General features: G+C 34.9%; 2 protein-coding genes across 3 annotated transcripts; one reads left to right on the forward strand and one right to left on the reverse strand.

Moving 5' to 3' along the window:
- Positions 1-1,363: 1,363 nt before the first annotated feature.
- Pgk (phosphoglycerate kinase) lies at positions 1,364-6,528 on the reverse strand. The gene is made up of 10 exons (XM_076132076.1): positions 6,384-6,528; positions 6,102-6,305; positions 5,712-5,938; positions 5,336-5,453; positions 4,961-5,099; positions 4,240-4,374; positions 3,912-4,033; positions 3,628-3,728; positions 3,206-3,304; positions 1,364-1,602 (listed from the first exon to the last, which is right to left on the reverse strand). Exons 1-10 carry the CDS (start codon positions 6,443-6,445, stop codon positions 1,562-1,564), a joined length of 1,248 nt encoding a protein of 415 aa, XP_075988191.1. The 5' UTR covers positions 6,446-6,528; the 3' UTR covers positions 1,364-1,561.
- Positions 6,529-6,776: 248 nt separating this feature from the next.
- On the forward strand, positions 6,777-16,868 carry wds (WD repeat-containing protein wds). Of its 2 annotated transcripts, none has more exons than XM_076132090.1 (8): positions 6,777-7,117; positions 7,242-7,338; positions 8,754-8,899; positions 12,076-12,220; positions 13,205-13,307; positions 14,040-14,271; positions 15,636-15,836; positions 16,545-16,868. In XM_076132090.1, the coding sequence occupies exons 1-7, from the start codon at positions 6,989-6,991 to the stop codon at positions 15,822-15,824; spliced, it is 1,041 nt and encodes a 346-aa protein (XP_075988205.1). In that variant the 5' UTR covers positions 6,777-6,988; the 3' UTR covers positions 15,825-15,836; positions 16,545-16,868. The 2 variants fall into 2 exon arrangements, with proteins under 2 accessions (XP_075988205.1, XP_075988215.1); XM_076132100.1 differs by having other exon boundaries at positions 15,636-15,832.
- The last annotated feature ends 2,394 nt before the right edge of the window (positions 16,869-19,262 follow it).

A 19,262-nucleotide genomic window follows, 5' to 3' on the forward strand; every position in this document is an offset into this window, starting at 1 on the left:
GATTGAGTTAAGCAGCATTTATAATTCACTTTGCCTCGCGTAACATCGTAAGTGAATGAGGTCTGGGTAAATAATGTGGAGTATGTTTTCCTTACTTGAAAGCACATTACATATGTAGGTACATAAGTTTTAATAGAGAGTTATAGGTACGTTGGCATTAGTGAAATTGGTGGTTTTGTAATAAATAATTATTAGTTACGGGGTTTTGGTTTGATGGTAGCTATGTGTTAGGACGAGAAGGATATGATTGTTATTGCGTGTGTCAAAGCTTGGTATTGGCTGGTTGGTAGCTGTTTTTTTTTCACGAAGTAACTTATTATTAAGTATACCCTAAGGTGTTGCCTGCTTTATAATAATATGCATGCGATAAGGTTCATGGCATCGTGATGAACCTACTCGCACTGCTTGATGGTGCAAGCGAAGTTGAGACCTGTCGCCGGCAATGTTACTCACTAAGTACTCTGTACTAATATGATTTATTTTTTAAAATTAATGTGTTTTCGGATTTTAATATAGTTGCGCAGAAGTGCTAATCACCTGAATTGACCTGAACATACTATTGCTAAGAGTGCGATAAAATTATTGTAGGTAGTTTTTGTAAATGTATGTTCAATATACTTACTCAGGTATAAATTCGGTATATACTTAGTATATTATTAGTAATTAGCATCTATTATTTTATTTCAATTCTCACTTATTTTGTCCACTGCTTACACGTGTAAAACTTTAACTGTGCTATTAAAGCAGTAAAACAAATTATGTACTGTTGGATTCAATCAGAGATGTCCTTCGAAAGGTCAGGTGCAATTGGCTAGCATGTTTGACGAATTGCATGACTGTGTTAGTAATAGGGGGTTGTTATTATATTAAGTGGGGCTCCCTAGTTTCCAGCTATTTTAGTTCAGTTGGTGGTTGCGATGTTAAATTGCCTTTGATTACCTATTCTGGTTAAGGCATTCGTGGTGATCGATATTAGTATGAGCTTACAATACAATGCAAACATGTCGATTATGTTTTAAACCTAGACTATTTTAAAAACATAATGGATACGATCATAAATACCATATGAATGGAGTAGGTAGATGTTGGAACTCAATGCCTTATTAAGTATGTCTGCTTATTCTTTTGCGAAAGCTTCATCAGTTTATGAGAACAAGTTAATGATGTGCACAGATTTTTCTCTTGTTAGTATTTTTAGTTCTTACTTTATTTTGAAATAGACATTCGTGGGATTGAAAGGCAGTTTTCTCTAATTGTTTAATACTTTAGGCAGAGAGCACAACTCATCAACTCACATTGTTTATTGCCATACAAACAAATATAAAATGAGGATATACAAAGGTCAAAAATAAAAGAAGGAAAATAAAATCAACATTTTATTTGATTCTCGCAATAAGTTATTATTGTATTCGATATACACGACATGATTCTTGTCTTACACTTAAATATAATGTACTATACATACATACATCTCACTTAAAAATTATAATTTTAATTCTCTATGATTCGGTATAATTTCTTCAACATCACTATAAAGCAAGAAGGTTTGATGGCATGTACTCTATGCATCAGACAAGGCTGCTACGCCGGGAAGAACTTTACCTGAAAAAAAAAGAATAAACTTATGCAGGGGCCGAAACAAGTTCCGAGGTCGAAAATACTGATTTTACTGACCAAAAATTCAAAAATACTGACCAAATACAGACCATTTCTAAACCGTTTTTCAGGTGAATGGTGTGAAATAACGAAAAATACAGTCGAATTGAGAAGTCAAAATCCTTTTTTTAAGACTGTTAAAAAGCTTATTTTCGGTTATTGGTCTCCACCATCCCCGTAGTCAACCAGCATCGCCTTTTTAGTGTGTTAAAAAGCTTTGTTAATAAAGTTTTCAATCAGGTCTTAAGAATTTTCGATCAGATCTTACGAATTTTCAATCAGGTCTTACGAGTTTTCAATCAGGTCTTACGAATTTTCAATCAGGTCTTAAGAATTTTCAATTAGGTCTTACGAATTTTCAATCAGGTCTTACGAATTTTCAATCAGCTCTTACGAGTTTTCAATCAGGTCTTAAGAAGTTTCGCAAAAGTGCGCAACGGCGCTAAAGAATTTTCACTTCAAAAATATTGATTTCAAAAAAAATAGTAAATTTTAGTTTGCTGTTCTATTGAAGTCATGTGATGCTTCAATACATGTACATATATGTTACTGTAAAAGCCCGAACTGTGGTAAATCCTAAGATTTTCCAGTATAACCTAAGATTTGCCAACTCTCAATGGTAAAAGTCCGAACAATTCTTTTATTTCGAACTTTTACCTATATTCACTTGATGATGTCGAGATGTCGCCGGAGCCCCGCTTCGCGGGGTGCTTTCCTGCATTGCATTGCATTCCTGCTGGGTGGTTTAAAAAAAAATAACCGCAAAGGCTAAGGTGGGAGCGAGCGAAGCGAAGCTCCCACCTCAGCCTTCTAACCTAACTTACCCATGTCGCTTTGCCCAAAACTCCTTCTTTATAACTATGTTACGGTATATAATTATACCGTTACATAGTTATGAAGAAGGAGTTTTGTATATACTGTATATGTTACAGTTTTTAAACTCCGGCTTGTTCGGACTTTTACCATTGAGAGTTGGTAAATCTTAGGTTTTACCTTAAAATCTTAGGATTTACCACTTAGGGCTTTTACAGTAACATATATATTACGCAGATCATCAACATAATATCGAGCATCCAAAGCAGCCCTCTGGATATGATTACTGGGCAAATCGAGAATGTAAGATTGGCCAACAGCAAAGGAAATCCAAAAAAAACGTGTGTGAGTTTGGAAAAATACTGACAATACTGACCGATTTTCTAAAATACTGACTTTTACTGACCAGGTCCAAAAATACTGACTTTTACTGACTTTACTGACCTGTTTCGGCCCCTGCTTATGGTAACTTTTTTTTTACACATTTCCTAAAATAATATATAAGGATTTAAGCATTGAATCAATTATTCACACTTCTCGATATTATGTGATTGGCAAAATTACTACCTAAACGGATGTACCTAGCAACTAAATTAAGTAAAATTAAATTTATCAAGGATTTATTTTATTAATAAACTATATTATTTAAATTGGCCACTACCTCGTAATAAATATTACCTAAAAAAGTATATAGTATAGAAAGATCGTTATTTTTCGTATAGAGGGCAGCACTTACCTTCGAGCAACTCTAGAGAGGCGCCGCCACCGGTGGAGACGTGAGACACTTTGTCTTCCGTGCCCCATTTAGCGCAGCATGTGGCGGTATCACCTCCACCTATAACGGAAAACAGCTTTTATTATAGTGATTACTGCTTATTGCTGGTTGCACAATTTACAGACAAAGTAAACGATAGAAAAGGTGAGAGCAATTCAATGGTAGTGAAATTCTACTTCTTATGCCGACTAAACATATCTCAAAGTATTGGCGACTGGCCGAAAATACAATATAAAAAAGGTTTTTCATGATGAGTGTTGCTAGTATTTTTCAAATCGGGCTATTATTGCAGTTACGTTTGTATCGCTGTTTTCAAAAACATTTTTGACAATAGTCTTTATAGACACTAATATAGTTGTAAAAAGATAGAAAGTGGTACTAACCAATAATAGTGATGGTGCCATTGGATGTTGCCTTTACAACACCATCCATAAGAGCCCTGGTGCCTCCAGCGAACTTCTCAAATTCGAACACACCAGCGGGTCTGTGCGACAAAATATCAAAATTAAGTCACACATTCATTACATAGTACAATTTAGTTAGGAATTTTCAAAAAAGTTTCGTAATAAGTTCACTAACCACATTGAACTTTATAATTTCGGTATTAAGGCCAATTTTTCAATGTAAATTGTGTCCAAAATATTTGAATACGTTTCAAATTACGTACCCATTCCAAACAATAACTTTAGCTCTGGCAATAGGTTCAGCGAAAATTTCTCTTGATTTAGGTCCGACATCAAGTCCCATCCAGCCGTCGGGTATGCCCGACTGTACGTCAGCAGTGCCAACCTGAGAACAAAAAATAATATCACCAATTAAACAAAAATTCAAATAAGAAGCTGATGGTGAGGCTAGTAGCTTTACAAATTACTTTACCGCATTTAGTCACTTGCGACCTAGCCGAGTTGCCATTAATACGTACATCTTTTGCCGCAAGGCATTAATCCTGCAGTCTTAGTCACCCATCTAAAATTGTTAGTAGTTGCAATGCTTACCTGTGCATTCTCGTCAAATTTATCAGCTGTGATGAAGTCAACAGGAAGGTGGACCTTTACATTGTTCTTGGCGGCCTTTTCCAAAAGCTTCGCGACGATCTTCGCTCCATCAGCATCATACAGCGAATTGCCGATCTAAAAACAGAAATTATCTGTAAAAATCCTAAAAGGAAATAGTTTTGTATTCCAATCAATAATTTTGTATTAATATTTTGCAGTAAACCAGTTGAAATTAGGTTACTGATGCTATCCTAGAGGTTTCAATGTAAGTCGATCAATTCTAGTACGAACTAGTTTTATTTGTAGTGCATTAGGATCAATCAGTGTATAGCCTTGGATGAACTACGTAATTTGTTCTGATAGCTTTTCATAGATCTAGCAACATTCTTTGATGTAGGTCATCTGAACTGGTACGAACTGGTCAAACTAGGTTAAGATAATGACCATTTTTATAGTATGAATATCTCACATAGAACTAGGATTGTTTTGAAGATATCTGCTATTTTAAGTTACAACCATAAATAGTTAAGTACTCAATAAGAAGTAAGCCACTACAATATTTTATGACAGCAGATTTGTAAAAAAGTTGTCAAGCTAAATTGTTTATAATCTGTTGTAATTTAAACACAGATTATTAATTAAAACACACACACACAGATTAGAAATTAAGCTAGGAAAAAAGTATTATAACTTTTTAAAATAAATATTGAGAAATACTTACAGCCATGCCTTGAGTCTCCTTGAGGAAAGTGTAAGCCATGCCTCCACCAATGATCATCTCATTGACCTTGTCCAGCAAGTTCTCAATGAGCAAGATCTTGTCAGCTACTTTAGCACCACCCAGGATGGCAAGGAATGGCCTGGAAAATAAATGATCCAATATTTAATATGCTTTTATATAGATAGCTGAAAAGGACACAGTTTTTCACTACTATACATCTCTTTATGCACTTTTTTAAATAATAGAAGTGTTAAAACATAAAATTGTTTATGGAAGGGCAAAAGGAAATATTTAATGTATGTAGTTGTAATAAGTTATAGGGCAGTAAGCCATAAGTTGTTAGTCAGTTGGTAGGAAGGAAAGTGATTAACATACCTTTCTGGCTCATGCAGGGCCTTGGCAAAGTACTGCAGTTCTTTCTTGAGAAGGAAGCCACTGGCTCTTTGGTCAAAGCCCTCGCCCATCATAGAGCTGTGAGCCCTGTGTGCCGTGCCTGTTAAAAAGAAGTTAATATTTAATGCTTGTGAAAACTTATGTAGTACATTGTTTAACTTATCTCTTGGCTATATCTTGATATGGTGATACTAATTTGCAATATAAAATGTTCAGTTAATTATTATTCCACCAAATATATTTCTGGTATAATTTTTAAGATTATTTACTGTGATCGGTCATTGTACTTAGATTTTTTAAAGGGCATCTCCAACCATATCCCTTTTAAATCAAAGATAAGAACATATTTTTTACTTACCAAAAGCATCATTGATGTACACATCTCCCAGTTTCCTCAAGCTCTGTCTAAAAGCCTTGACTTTCTCCGGGTCAGCCTTCACTTTAGCACCAGAGGCATCAACACCTTTGCCTTCTTCTTCAACATGGAACCGGAGGTTCTCCAACAAGATAATGGAACCTGGTGCAGGGTCTGCACAAGCACCTTCAACCTCAGGGCCAACACAGTCTGACAGGAAAGTGACATCCCTGAAAATTAAAAATTCTACTGTCATGTCACTAACCAATAAAATGTAATTTTGTTATCTTTGCTATTGTTATTGTTAGGTAAACTTTATCTATTTAATAATAATTAAAATAAATATATGTAGACGATGATGCAATAAAGGATGTTATGACATTAATTTCTTACTTGTTCAGAAGTTTCTTGAGCTCTTCAGCGACCGGCTTCAAAGTGTATTTCAAGTTTGCTTGACCATCCGGCCTGCCCAGATGTGACATAAGCACGACAGACTTCGCACCTTTATCCAAGGCATATTTGACTGAATCCAAAGCAGCAACGATGCGCTGGTTGTTGGTAATCACTCCCTCTTTAAGAGGAACATTGAAGTCCACTCTGTAATTAATCAATCAATTTTTAAGGTGACTGTGTTAGGATTTGATTTTTAACGAATTATATGTATCAAAAACGTACCTCATCAAAACTCTCTTGCCGGTTAAGTTAAGGGCATCAATACTCAGTTTGTTTAAAGCCATTTTGATATTATTTTACCAAGTTATTCGTATTTTCTCAGTCCGCAGCGGCAAGTGGCCCTTCAAAAAGTGACACTTTTAACCTTGGTAATGTCAAAGAGGTCAAACATACTTGCCATTTTCATAATAAAAACCACACGCATATATCGATAGATTCGCAGGTTTATATGGAGACAAAAGAGCATTTTTTTATATTAATGTATTTAAAAATTAAATAGTTTTTATGATTTATAAACGATTTATTTTTATTTCATAAAGTCATTTACCATAAACAATTGGCAAGTCAGCTAGAATGTTGCGGGAGGTAATATTTTTAAAATGATGTTGGCATCACTGTTCGCTCTTCGCGAAATATGCACGCATTGAGACGCCCGGATTTAGAATGTTCTTTGAAAATCTACGTTGAAATATATGTAAAAACTGGAGTGTGTGACGAGTTCCGTGTGTTACCTGTTCCAAAGTTTAATTTAAATTGTTGTTCTTTGTGTATTAGTGACTGTGTTGGGTGACGAACAACGTAAAGCGTAGTGCGTCGAAAGTTGAAACATGGTGCCGCTAGGTCCCGGGCCAGGCCATCCTGCTGCACACCAAGCACACGGTGGGCCCTCCGCCAATCTTTCCGGTCCAAATTCGTTATCACAATCCACCCCGCAGTCGAACAAGTCTTCAGTGGCGGTAAGTAGCGTCCCGTCATTGTATTTCATTGGTTTGCGTCAGTCTGGCGGGCGGCACATGTTTATGTAACTTCAACTGGTATGAGCACGTGCGATTTGGCGCTAATTTTGATGTCGGTTTCCAGAAGCCGAATTACACGCTCAAATTTACGTTAGCGGGACACACGAAGGCTGTGTCGTCAGTTAAATTCAGTCCAAATGGAGAATGGCTGGCAAGCTCCTGTGAGTATACTCAAATTTTGCATAATAATTAGTTCGTTATAGTTATTTATTTACGTTTGATGAGCCCATATGTTTAGTTGTTTATTTTTTATAATAGTCACAGTAGGCCTTTATCATATCTAGCAGTTAATTATCAACTTCAGTTAACATAATGAGGTAGGTTTATTTATAAATTGACAGAATAGAATTGTTTTAAACCTTATGCGATTAGCATAGTGTTCATTTTAATGAGCATGTGCCAGTTTTGTTAAGCTTTTGTTGCTAGGTGCATGCCGGGCATGTGCCTCACATATTTTGGGATATTTTTATCAATGCAGTTCTGGGTAATCATTATATCACATTGTGTAAGAACAACAATGTTAGAGTTCATTGTTATAGTAGTGTGATAGGTCCAATCTAGTTGTAAGTAGCATTAGTCATCACAATTGTGGAATATTTGGCCATTATTACTGCCCTAGCAACAAGGTTCAATTAACTCTATTGCATGAGAATGAGTGTAACAAGTAGAAAGTGGGTATAATAGACAACTTCCTCAAATTATTATATCTTGAAGTCATTTTAACTAGTTTTCTAATAAGAACATGTATTAATGATTCCTAAAATAAAAAGATAACTAGATATTATATGGAGGAAATAACAGAACTCAACATCATTGACCTACATAAAGAATATAGGTAGGGAGTAGAAAAATCATATTTATTTTAGATATTATGCTAAACTCACTGTACACTCAGCAATATTGAGCCAAACATTTGTACAAAGGTTGGCCTTGACTACAGCCAATAGTTGGAAGTAGTATTATAATACAATCTACAACATGTTTTTTTGTTTCTTAAACATGATGTAATGGCTGCTCACACATTTGTCAAGCTAATTTGGAATGATTAACTTTTCTTTTACCACAAGGTATTTTTTTAAACAAATGTTAACAAGGTCACACACAAAATGCTAATGTAAATTGAATTGATGGCTTAAATGTTGTCAATGCAACAGCATTAATGTTTTTTGAATAAAATACTTTCTATGGTATAAAAACTCTTGATTAAAGTTTTGCTTTTACTAGCAAACATGGACATAAATTCATCATTATTAAAATTTGCATAAATCAGTACTTGAATTGACTTTTTTCTACAAAGAATGAATCATAGTTATATTTAAGCACTGTTGCTATGTGTTATTTATTTGTTCAGTTCAGGTGATATAATCATCCAATTTCTAAAATTTTTAAATTGTTTTGTGCCTGAATAAGTACTCTTTGGCTTATCTTAGTTTAATATGTAGGTTACTCAGATTAACTTTTTAAAATATTTTAATAGCAATCTATTTATAATACCTAATAATTATAATTTTTACCTTTTCTATCAAATCTGTATGTAAAATGTTCATTCACTAATACAAGTCTTTTAAATTTGCAGCCGCTGACAAACTTATTAAGGTGTGGGGTGCTTATGATGGCAAATTTGAGAAGACAATATCAGGACACAAAATGGGAATCAGTGATGTGGCTTGGTCATCAGACAGCAGGTTGATAGTCAGTGCCAGTGACGATAAGACTTTAAAGGTAAATATCAAGTGTGTATATAATAATATCTCTATGGGAAAAAGGCATAATTTTATGTATGGGTAGATGTATGTCTGCATTTTCTACAGTAAAATGGCTTATGGTATATGTATATTGACACTGAACGAAGGCAATGCAAAAGTAGGTGTATGATATACCTATTTAATCTAAGAATTTTTTAACCAAAAATGTTGAAATACTAGTGTTTTATTATTGCTTGCTGTTGTTAAGTGCTTGTGTATCATTCTGATACAAGCTACATTCATATTTTAAATAAGTTCTATGCCACTATCATAAAATCTAGAATTACAAGTTTTTCTAGTAATAAAATGTAGCTTTATTGAGTTGCTATAATGTGTTTTTTGGATACTTACGTGTACATAACAATAGCAATCTAGGAAGTCTTAAAAATTTTGCAGAGAAATCTGTTATATTAATTCTAATGCAACTTATCTTGTGTTTAACAAGGCTGTGACTAGAGTAAAGTCAGTCTTTAATAACATTAGTTTTCAAAATGCGTGTATAATTCGTCCTCGTAACGGTCGCGTGAATTGTGTACTACTCCATATTTCGTATTCATTGATACCACGGCTTACCGTCGACCTTTGGTTGGCATGCGCCGACCGGCTTTTGTAATGAGAATCATCTTTTAAACAATTACTTAGACTACACATACTTGCGAGGTCATTGTCTTCAGTTTGCATAGTAACCATATGGTTGCTATGTAGGTTGTTTACTTTGCTATTTTATTGTCGAAAAATTTCGATAATTTCTGCATTGTGATTCATTTAGGTAGTCTGGTTGAGGTTGGTGGTTTGTTTAAATGTGGCAATTTTTGTATTTAAATTAATTATGGATGAAAATATTTAGATTAATAAAACTTCATGATGAATACATATTCATATATTCTATTACCTAATTAGCCAACATAATCCTAACATTCATAAGTAAAACCGAAATAACCATCCAAAAAAGTTAAAATTTCACGCAGCCTAAAGGCGGCAAAGGGATGTAAAACCGCGCGCAATTTTACGTAACAAAGTTAAAGTACAGCGTGTACAGAAGGTACCGCAGGTGCGAGGCGGGGGCGGGCTCACCGACCCGTTCAGGGGGATGAGGGGAGGGGTAACAAGGAATCGCGTGAGGCCTTTACAAACACGCGGCATCGGTTGACATTTATAAAGACCGTTTATAGGAAACCGTTTGGGTTCGGGTAAACACTCGTTATACCGTCGTTTGTACTGCAAACGTGATGAAATCGCGTGAAAACTCCGATATTATTTTAAACCGTCATAGGCGAGTGAGCGTGGGTTTACAATTTTACATAGAAATATTGGAGCAGTGAATGATATTGAACAACAAATCCGGTGACGCAAGTTCCCAGTATATGCTTGCACCTATTACTATCTTACTAGGTATTTAAATACTGCACCGCCTTGAGATAAATTTATAAGGAGCAAATCTGGGTTAGTTCTGTTATCAGACTATTGTGATTGCTAGGTCAATTTAGTATCCTTATTCGGTGTATTATTGATTTCAATTTGTTTCTGACATTTAATTCAGACGAAACACTCCTGTAGAAAATAATCCTTATTTAGACTCAAGTTTACCTTAGGTAGGTATAAAACTTCTATACGTAAGGGTGGTAACAATGTCTGCGTGTATGTGACTTCATTGCCTACAAAAAATTGGGAAATCCCCTTTGAGCAATCTGCTAAAAATTCGTCGACCCTAATCGCGATTGTGTCATCGACTTGAACTTGTTGCTATGGTTACGCTCGACTCTCACTGGTTATAAATATTCGTGTACAAATTGACCTCAATCGTTTTAAAATCTTGAAGCTTACTTCCTTTGTCGAAATAGTCTTGAGTACGTAGATAAAATAGTTGACAGGTTACTGAACTGTTTGATATCTCAACTGATAACGCTGTTAGGTTAATAACTGCTTTCTAAGTTGCAAGGCGTTTTTTGTAGTCAAATTTTGATAAGCGACGAGATCTCTATTTATAACTAAAAAAGTATTTCCTTGTAGAAGGAACGTGACCTTTAATTATATGTTCCTTATTTTCTATTTGACCTCGATGTTACGAGTATAAAAGACAAAGTTAAATTTGTCTTGTTGTTCGTACTAAAGTAACACGATAAATAATAAGAAGAGATCATACCATACATACATATTTATACAATATCATGCTTGTTAATACTCGTAAGGAGACTGAAGGCAGAGGTGTAAAAAATACCCATGTTTCGCTATTATCAATGTTAGTCTCTTGTAATAGGGGGCAAGCGTATTGCCATAATCATGATTACTACTTATCTTGAGATCACACCATATTAGGCTTTAAAGACTACATACTTTATGTAATAAATTATGAAAATCGTGAAAGAACTATAAAACCCGAGCGGGTAATGGAAAATCCCTCGCACTTCTTTACTCCCACTTATAAACAAGAAACTCGTAAAAGTCTATTCTCACGAGTTAAATATTAACGGCCTTACGCAAAAATCTATTGACAAAAAAAGTATGGAAAGTTACTCTTTATTTAGGATGAGAAGCCACGCGTCGTCTCGTTAAAATTAGACCAGTGTTCGCACTATAATTAGAAATGGTTCATAGACATTTAATTACTTCTATGTGTCTTTTTTTATTAGGAACTCTGCGTGACACAATGTGTTAGTCTAGTAGGATTTAAATGGCGAAATGTGGTTTTATTGTGTTGTAGATGTTTAACGTAAATACGATTGTTTTATTTATAAGGTTTGTATTATTTATCTCGTAACGATAATAATGTCTAAAAGCACAGAGACTATTGCATACAGAATAAGGGTTTGGTTTACGAAAACACATAAGTTATGTATTAGCTTGCAAGTTATCCGAAAATAACATGTAAATGAGTGAGAAATCTAGGACAAATCCGTCATTCACAATAGAATATTAGTTAAATTTGTCATTGATGTTGAAGGCCTGTTGGGTTGAAAAATTGCGCGTTAATCTAAGCTTATTTGAATTTGTATTTCGATCAGAGATTGAAAATAATCTTCGCAATTTAGGTTGCCGCCCTATCGCAGGCGTTCAAACTTAGGTCTCTCACGATTTAATCGATCTACGTAATAATCTTCAGTGTTATTAGAAACGCCTACATATCATTTATAATCTGTTATTGTTATGTTCCAGGTATGGGAGCTCAGTTCGGGCAAATGTTTGAAAACATTAAAAGGCCACAGCAATTACGTGTTCTGCTGTAATTTTAATCCACAAAGCAATCTTATCGTATCAGGCAGTTTTGACGAGAGCGTACGGATATGGGATGTAAGAACAGGTAAACATTTTATATACTTTTATTTTACTATCTGTACAAAGAAAATTTTAACTATATCGTATATACAAAATATATTTTAAGTTATTCTCTCTCTGTGTCTAATTCCGTCTTCTATTTTACTGTATGAATGATGAACTCGAAATATGTTTAATTGCCAATATTTTCGATTAAACTAGTCCTGGTAATGATCATAATTTAGTAAATGCTGGTTGGATGTGTCGGAATACAATATTGAAACGGTCCAATAATCTCTAAAAACTAGTGCATTATACCTAATCCGTTACCATTTCACATTATAAAAAGTACCTTAAATAGGCGTGACTGTCAGTCACGAACGTGCCGTTTAACAGAAGGTTTGATCAGAAATTACTGACTTATGTTACGTTGCACAATGTATTTGTGTAGGCCATTAGCGCCATGCTGTGAACACATTTTCACCATACAACTGAGCTTGCATAATTTGAATACGAATGGTAACTTCGTTTGGCCGGGTGGTATTGTATCCACGTTATAATAACGTCTTATGTCGCGATCACTTTAGAATTCGGTCGTTTACACTGTCGTATGAATTTGTGGTATATAAGTTGAAGATGTTTTTAATTGTCATGCTCATGCTTTAAACACTTTATTAAAGAGATGATATAAATTGCCAGGGTATCCTATTTTTTAAATACGGTGTATACACTTTCTCTACTATAACTATGAACTATACAATATGATCTTAATATTGGTCCAAAGTAGGTACTGGTAACTTTTTGCTTAGAATCTTACGACCATGACGTGCCATATAAGTCAAAAGCTTATAAAAAAACTTGGAGGCAGAGGCCCTTCAAGCATATGAACTAATTATTGACTCAAAGAAGGGCAAAGGCATCTATCTTTATATGCAGTCGGAAAATCTTATCAATTTTAGTTAATCACACGTCGTCGTTAGTTTGTCACTCTGTACCGAAACTAATAAGTATGCATTTTCGTTCTTTTCAGGCAAATGTTTAAAAACTTTACCGGCGCATTCGGACCCTGTATCAGCGGTGCATTTTAACAGAGATGGCAGCCTTATTGTATCCTCAAGTTACGATGGTTTATGGTGAGTTCATAACTTGTAACTTATTCAAGAATTCATGTTAATCGTGTATTTTTAACACTGATTTGCTTGTCACCTCGGCACTCGCTGATGGCGTGGTCGCATCTGACTCATAGACTCATAGCAACAGCATTATGCAAAACTGTGAAATACACAAATCATCTTATTTCCTTCGAAATATAAGATAACACCGTTGTAGCTTAGTCTTATTCATAAAATTTTTGATATTTTCTAAAACTGATGAAATGTATCGTAAACCGCTTATTAATTTCCTTCATTGCCCATGTGAGGGGTACGTAACAACGCATGCCACAGTGCGGTGTTTTCGTTACACATTCATAAACAAAAACAATCATTGTCATCTTCATTTAACGTGAATGTGCGTTTGTGGTATGCACAGCGGTCGCTAAATCACACCTTCTAAAAGTACTATAGAACAATACCTGTACTTTTAAGACTATGAAATAATAGTTTTCTATGTACTAATTATTGTAAATATACAATAATTCTTATGCTACACTTCTTTCGCGGTTACTCGACGTGGTCGTGGGAGGTACCTTGATTAAAAATAAGACATCCGTAGCTCTAAACCTACTCATCATGTCATAGTCCCGTTTAAAATAGCCCAGGGGCAGATCGCTATTTTTGAAAAATGGTTGTTGGTATAATCTTCCTCTTCTACATATTGTGAACCACCAAACAACAAGATTTTCTTATTTACTCTTATTGTTTCAGTCGAATCTGGGACACAGCGTCAGGTCAATGTCTAAAGACGTTAATCGACGACGACAATCCTCCGGTATCATTCGTGAAATTCTCACCGAACGGCAAGTACATTCTCGCGGCGACGTTGGACAACACACTCAAATTGTGGGACTACAGTAGAGGCAAGTGCCTCAAGACGTATACTGGACATAAGAATGAGAAATACTGTATCTTCGCCAACTTCAGTGTAACTGGTGGAAAGGTAAGAAAAATATGTTATACTAGTTATTAGACTTAACAATTACTAAGACACGGTTTCTGAGAACATTTAGCGGTAGTTTATCTAGTTTATCGGAGTTTAAACGCTATTGAACAGATAAACTACCGCTAAACGTATCTCAGAAACCGGGGGTAAGTAATGTAAATGTAAGAGACGCAATGACGGCGTCCCGCTTTCTGAGCAACAGTTTGTAACTATATTCAGACTTCTCATTTGTGATAAGTGGTCAAGCGCATAATGTAAATGACTGTAACTATGAAAATTGTTGTATTTTTACAGTCAACCATTGCAGGATTGTGTAACTGGTTATCAGTCTCAGTAAAGATTCGATAATCCAAAACTATGAGTTTAATTAAATCAATTTGCGGATTAAACCTTTTACAAAGATTCTCTGTAAAATGTTATAATAAACGATATTCAGCTTGCTTTGAAGTCTCTGTAACTACGATTCTAATTAACATAATAAATTAGTACAGATAAGTAAAATTAGCGCCATTTAATACATTGGCTGTCAAATAAATTGTACTACATGACTAACCCACTGCCTAGCACGTATATTTAATCGATGTAAAATTATCTTGCCCAAAATACTCTGCAAACAATTCCCCAAAGAGATTTTGCGCGTTACGTTGCACAGATTGAGAGATATCGTAGTACAACACTGATAAGAGATGGCAAATGTGTCACGACTGAAGTCCATAGTTCCCACGACCTCATTTTGATGTATCGTACAATCTTTTTATGCCTACGTAAAAGATAAGACCTATCATAATGTAACACTGTGTTACAATGTGCATATCGATGGAATTATCCGAATAATCTGCGTTTTTTGCAGATGATACATTTATGTATATTTAGAAATTTGTACTTGCATTATTAATATCATTAGATACGAATCTTATCTAGGCGATTTGTAAAGTGCAGGAACGGTTACGTATTTACACACAACTTCTTTTCTTCTATTTCTGTCCCGTATCTCACGTTACGTGGGGTCGGCACGCACATCATGTTTCCTCTCGAAATCACACCCTTTCATGATAAAGTCCGGTTGCACTTTAAATGAAAATGATTCATAATATTCTTTTCCTGATTGTTTGCAATGGATCTGCAATTATTATTAACAACTAGCTGACCCGTGCAGCTCCGCTCACGATTTTATTTGTTTTTTTTTTGTCTATAAATAGGTACCTTCTCCGTGTCTAAAACATAATTTTTCAAAAAATATAAATCGCATCGGTTGAGGCGATCTTGAGTTTTGAGCTAAACAACACATTTGGCGACTCATTTTTTTTGGTCATAAGTCTACGTTCGTGAACCAATAACTGACCTAACTCTTTTATTGACAGTGGATAGTATCAGGATCAGAAGACAACCTGGTGTACATCTGGAACTTACAATCAAAGGAGATCGTACAGCGGTTGTCGGGCCACACAGACACAGTGCTCTGCACCGCGTGTCATCCCACCGAGAACATCATCGCGTCGGCGGCGCTCGAGAACGACAAGACTATTAAGCTTTGGAAGAGTGATACTTAAAATATAGAGTAGGTGTGTGTGTTTGATACAATAAGGACGAGGTTTAACGCGTAATTATAACGATAACTTATGAGTCTGATGGTAAACAAGTACGAAAATATGTATTTAATGCTTGTATGTGTGTATCGTTGTAAGAATCTTCAAATAGAACATTTGACGGCTTGTTTGCGATCGGTTATAGTTACTTTGTGGAACCAACGTCTTTTAATATTCTATCGCAATTACATTTTGTCGTTCATCCGAATATTGGACTAATCTACCATGTGTAAAAGCGTAGAAAATATTTAAATGAAATGTAGTTTATCAAGTTAGATTCATAAGATTTTATGTAGATACGTTTGCCGTCTTTTTACGATTATAAAATATGTAATAAATTGTTTTAGATAACCTTGAGATGCTTGTTTCTTAAATATACATCTTGTAAACATTTCCAATCAAAACTTGAATTATTAACAAAATTATCTATTGGTTTCGATATTGAGGTCCTTGGTTTTCAGTGCTCTAGATACCTACATTAAAAAAACACGTTGCTGCGCCAATGAAAGTTTATTTTTATAACTATTGTTGAATTAAACTAATTGCACTTAGTGCGAGCGTGTTGGAATTCTAATTGCATTTATATATCATGAATCACTTGCACAGCTTGTCGTCACATTTCACGATATTTATAGATGCAGTTTGCGGCGCGATTAATATAACATAATTTTACTTTTGTTGCAGGCCGATCAGTCAATGATCTGTATAACGTGGCTTCATATTGAAAGCCGACGCCGCTGGCTTGTGAATACATTTTTATTATGATACTAGTCGGGTATCTAGACGGACATGAACGCTGAATTTACGAGTGCGTTGTTTTATTTTAATAAGTTTAGTGTATTGCAGTTGGTATGAGTGGATTTTTCTGTTGATATAAGATATAAATATTTTTGTATCTGACATACAAATGAGCAAGATTTAGCGATTATGTTTTAGTTAAGTATGAATTTAAAGATTCGCTTAAGAATACTTGTTGGATATAATAAAATTAAAGATTCAGTAGTTGTATTTATTGTTGTTATTAACCTTGTAACCTTTTGTAACTGAAGGCCTGAAAAGTTTCATGTTGATTCAGAACCAATGTGTTATTTATGAATCTTCTCATCAAACATTATAGGTTCGATTCCTGTCACTAAAAGAACTTTTATACTGATAAACACGTATTCGACTCCCAAAGAGTTTTGAATTAATGGGTATTAGAATATAATAAGCTTCGAGTAGACCAGAGTAGACAGTGTAACACTTAACTCAAGCTACTCAAACGTTTGTTTCGTGTAGGAACCGAACTGAACATCTTTAGCTTAACCTTTTATATAGAGACGTTATAACAATCATAGCCGTAACACTAACAGCTCAGACTTACAATCAATCTTTATCTATACAATGGCGTTTTCGGCATTGTTAAAACAAAGTGAGTGATTCGTCTATCTCGGCTCACACATTGGAACAAAACATACAGGCGTTACGGTATGAAGAAAGTCTTACGTAGACCCTCCACACAAATAAATATTATAAAACATTACTTTTATGTAGGTACACAATTAGGGGTACTAAATAGATCTTCTAAAAAAGGTGCGGACTAATTGAGGAAACTAACCTAGACCTGGCCTCAAACAACCAAACATGTATCAATAAATTGCATTATGGGTTTCCAACTTCGCCGTCGTGTCAGGCCACCTACCGTGGGAGTTAAGATAATGGCATCTATATCCTATGCTATTAACGGCCGCGTCAAATTAGGTCGAACAACCTATGGGGATATACGGGCGCATCGCTGAAACTAGGCGCGGCTAATATTTTTCAATAAAAATGTCAATTATGGTTAATGTTCTGTGAAGACAATTTGTTATGTTCGCTAACATTAGTGGCAAACAACATGGACTTTTTTGGGAATAACAAATAATTTGATAGAAAACCAAATAAATAGTATGATCCGGATTGTCTCATTATTTTGTTTCAAAGTCTTTTACTGGACTTACGCTTAATACCTAGCTTGATATGATATTTAAGATAGCCTGCTAAGCGACTAAGCGTATCGTAAGTAGATAAGTATACAAAAATATTATTTTTGTTCAAGACGCACGTTTTAAGAACTTGAGATAACAATGTCATGAAAACGTCTGGAAAGCGTAGGACACGTTTTGTTAAAGGACACAATTTTTCTCACTGTCGTAAAAATACTTAGCGTAATAATTTGGTTATTATCGTTCTATTAAGTACTGTATGCGTACTTAGTTGGTACTTGTTGTACCTTAATTAAACCATACAACATTTTAACTGATAAAATATACCTAGATTTTAATAAACGGCATAATAATAATATGTGGCGCAGTGGTTGAGGCCGCTACGCCACTGCGATGTAATGTCGTGGGTTCGATTTTGACTCGGAAATATTATTTTTGTTATTCACATAATTGTTTCGGCTGCGTTTTGGGTCCTTTCTTATTTTCTTTTGAGCAATGTCGTGTCGTTGTAATTCGTGTAATTGCCTGGGTCAAACAGATAATTATTATTAAACTTGTATTCGCATAATTTTCATCCCAAATGCTCATGCTTTGTAATTTTTTTGTTAATAATGTTGAGATTTAAATAATTTCATGAAACATTAGATTTGACAATTATTTTATGGCAACGAAAATAAAACATAAGTAGTGACGTCATTATGTTTGACATTTTATTAAGAGTAACTGATTTGACTGGTAGTCAACTCACCTCATTGAGTGCTAAAGATGGTGCAGACGATGTCGGGCGAAGCCGGGGCGAACCATTGGTAAGTTTTTAAATAAACTTATTATACTACATTTATATTAACAACAAAACTAAAATGTATAAGTATCGTTTATCGCAAACAGTTAGTGAATCCTATTTTACTGGAAGGTTGATCCGCATAAATTCGATGTTCTTTTATTTTTCCGCCGCGGGCACTCGGCGGCGGTAGCTCGCGGGAATGATTGTTCAAATACCGCCGCATTTCTATTGAGATATTACATCGAGAGCATTGAGAGACGTTTGTACGAGAAGATAGATAGGAATAACACTTTATTTTAACCTTAAGAGTATATGCAAACCTTTGACTGGTTTTTGTGTTGTATCTGTAGCAGGTTTTGGGCTTAAATAACGGTCGGGTCAAAAATATATTCCTAGATTTTTCTTAGCCAGGAAGTTAAGCTTTAAGATCTGTCCCTGGTTAATGTGCACACACTTCGACAGCATAAACAAATACCTGCTATAACGTTGTCTAAATTAAATGAGACTTTCTTTTACTTACGGCGCACCGTAGCCCAATATCGGTTTGTAGGACATTATAAGCAGACCTAGGTCACGCTTAAATGCTCGCAGTTATAGCTACCTTCAGGAGATATCACAGACATGAATACTTCATACTCACACATCGCCTAGTTT

The sequence above is a fragment of the Anticarsia gemmatalis genome, chromosome 2, assembly GCF_050436995.1.
Source record: "Anticarsia gemmatalis isolate Benzon Research Colony breed Stoneville strain chromosome 2, ilAntGemm2 primary, whole genome shotgun sequence".
In the NCBI taxonomy this organism is placed as follows: domain Eukaryota; kingdom Metazoa; phylum Arthropoda; class Insecta; order Lepidoptera; family Erebidae; genus Anticarsia; species Anticarsia gemmatalis.

Coding starts and splice junctions, on each gene's coding strand:
- Pgk (XM_076132076.1), bottom strand. CDS start 6,445: ATGGCTTTAAACAAACTGAGTATTGATGCCCTTAACTTAACCGGCAAG. Junction 6,306..6,383: donor GGCAAGAGAGTTTTGATGAG/GTACGTTTTTGA, acceptor GATTAATTACAG/AGTGGACTTCAATGTTCCTC. Junction 3,305..3,627: donor TGGCACCATCACTATTATTG/GTTAGTACCACT, acceptor TTTCCGTTATAG/GTGGAGGTGATACCGCCACA.
- wds (XM_076132090.1), top strand. CDS start 6,989: ATGGTGCCGCTAGGTCCCGGGCCAGGCCATCCTGCTGCACACCAAGCA. Junction 13,308..14,039: donor TCAAGTTACGATGGTTTATG/GTGAGTTCATAA, acceptor TTATTGTTTCAG/TCGAATCTGGGACACAGCGT. Junction 14,272..15,635: donor TCAGTGTAACTGGTGGAAAG/GTAAGAAAAATA, acceptor TTTTATTGACAG/TGGATAGTATCAGGATCAGA.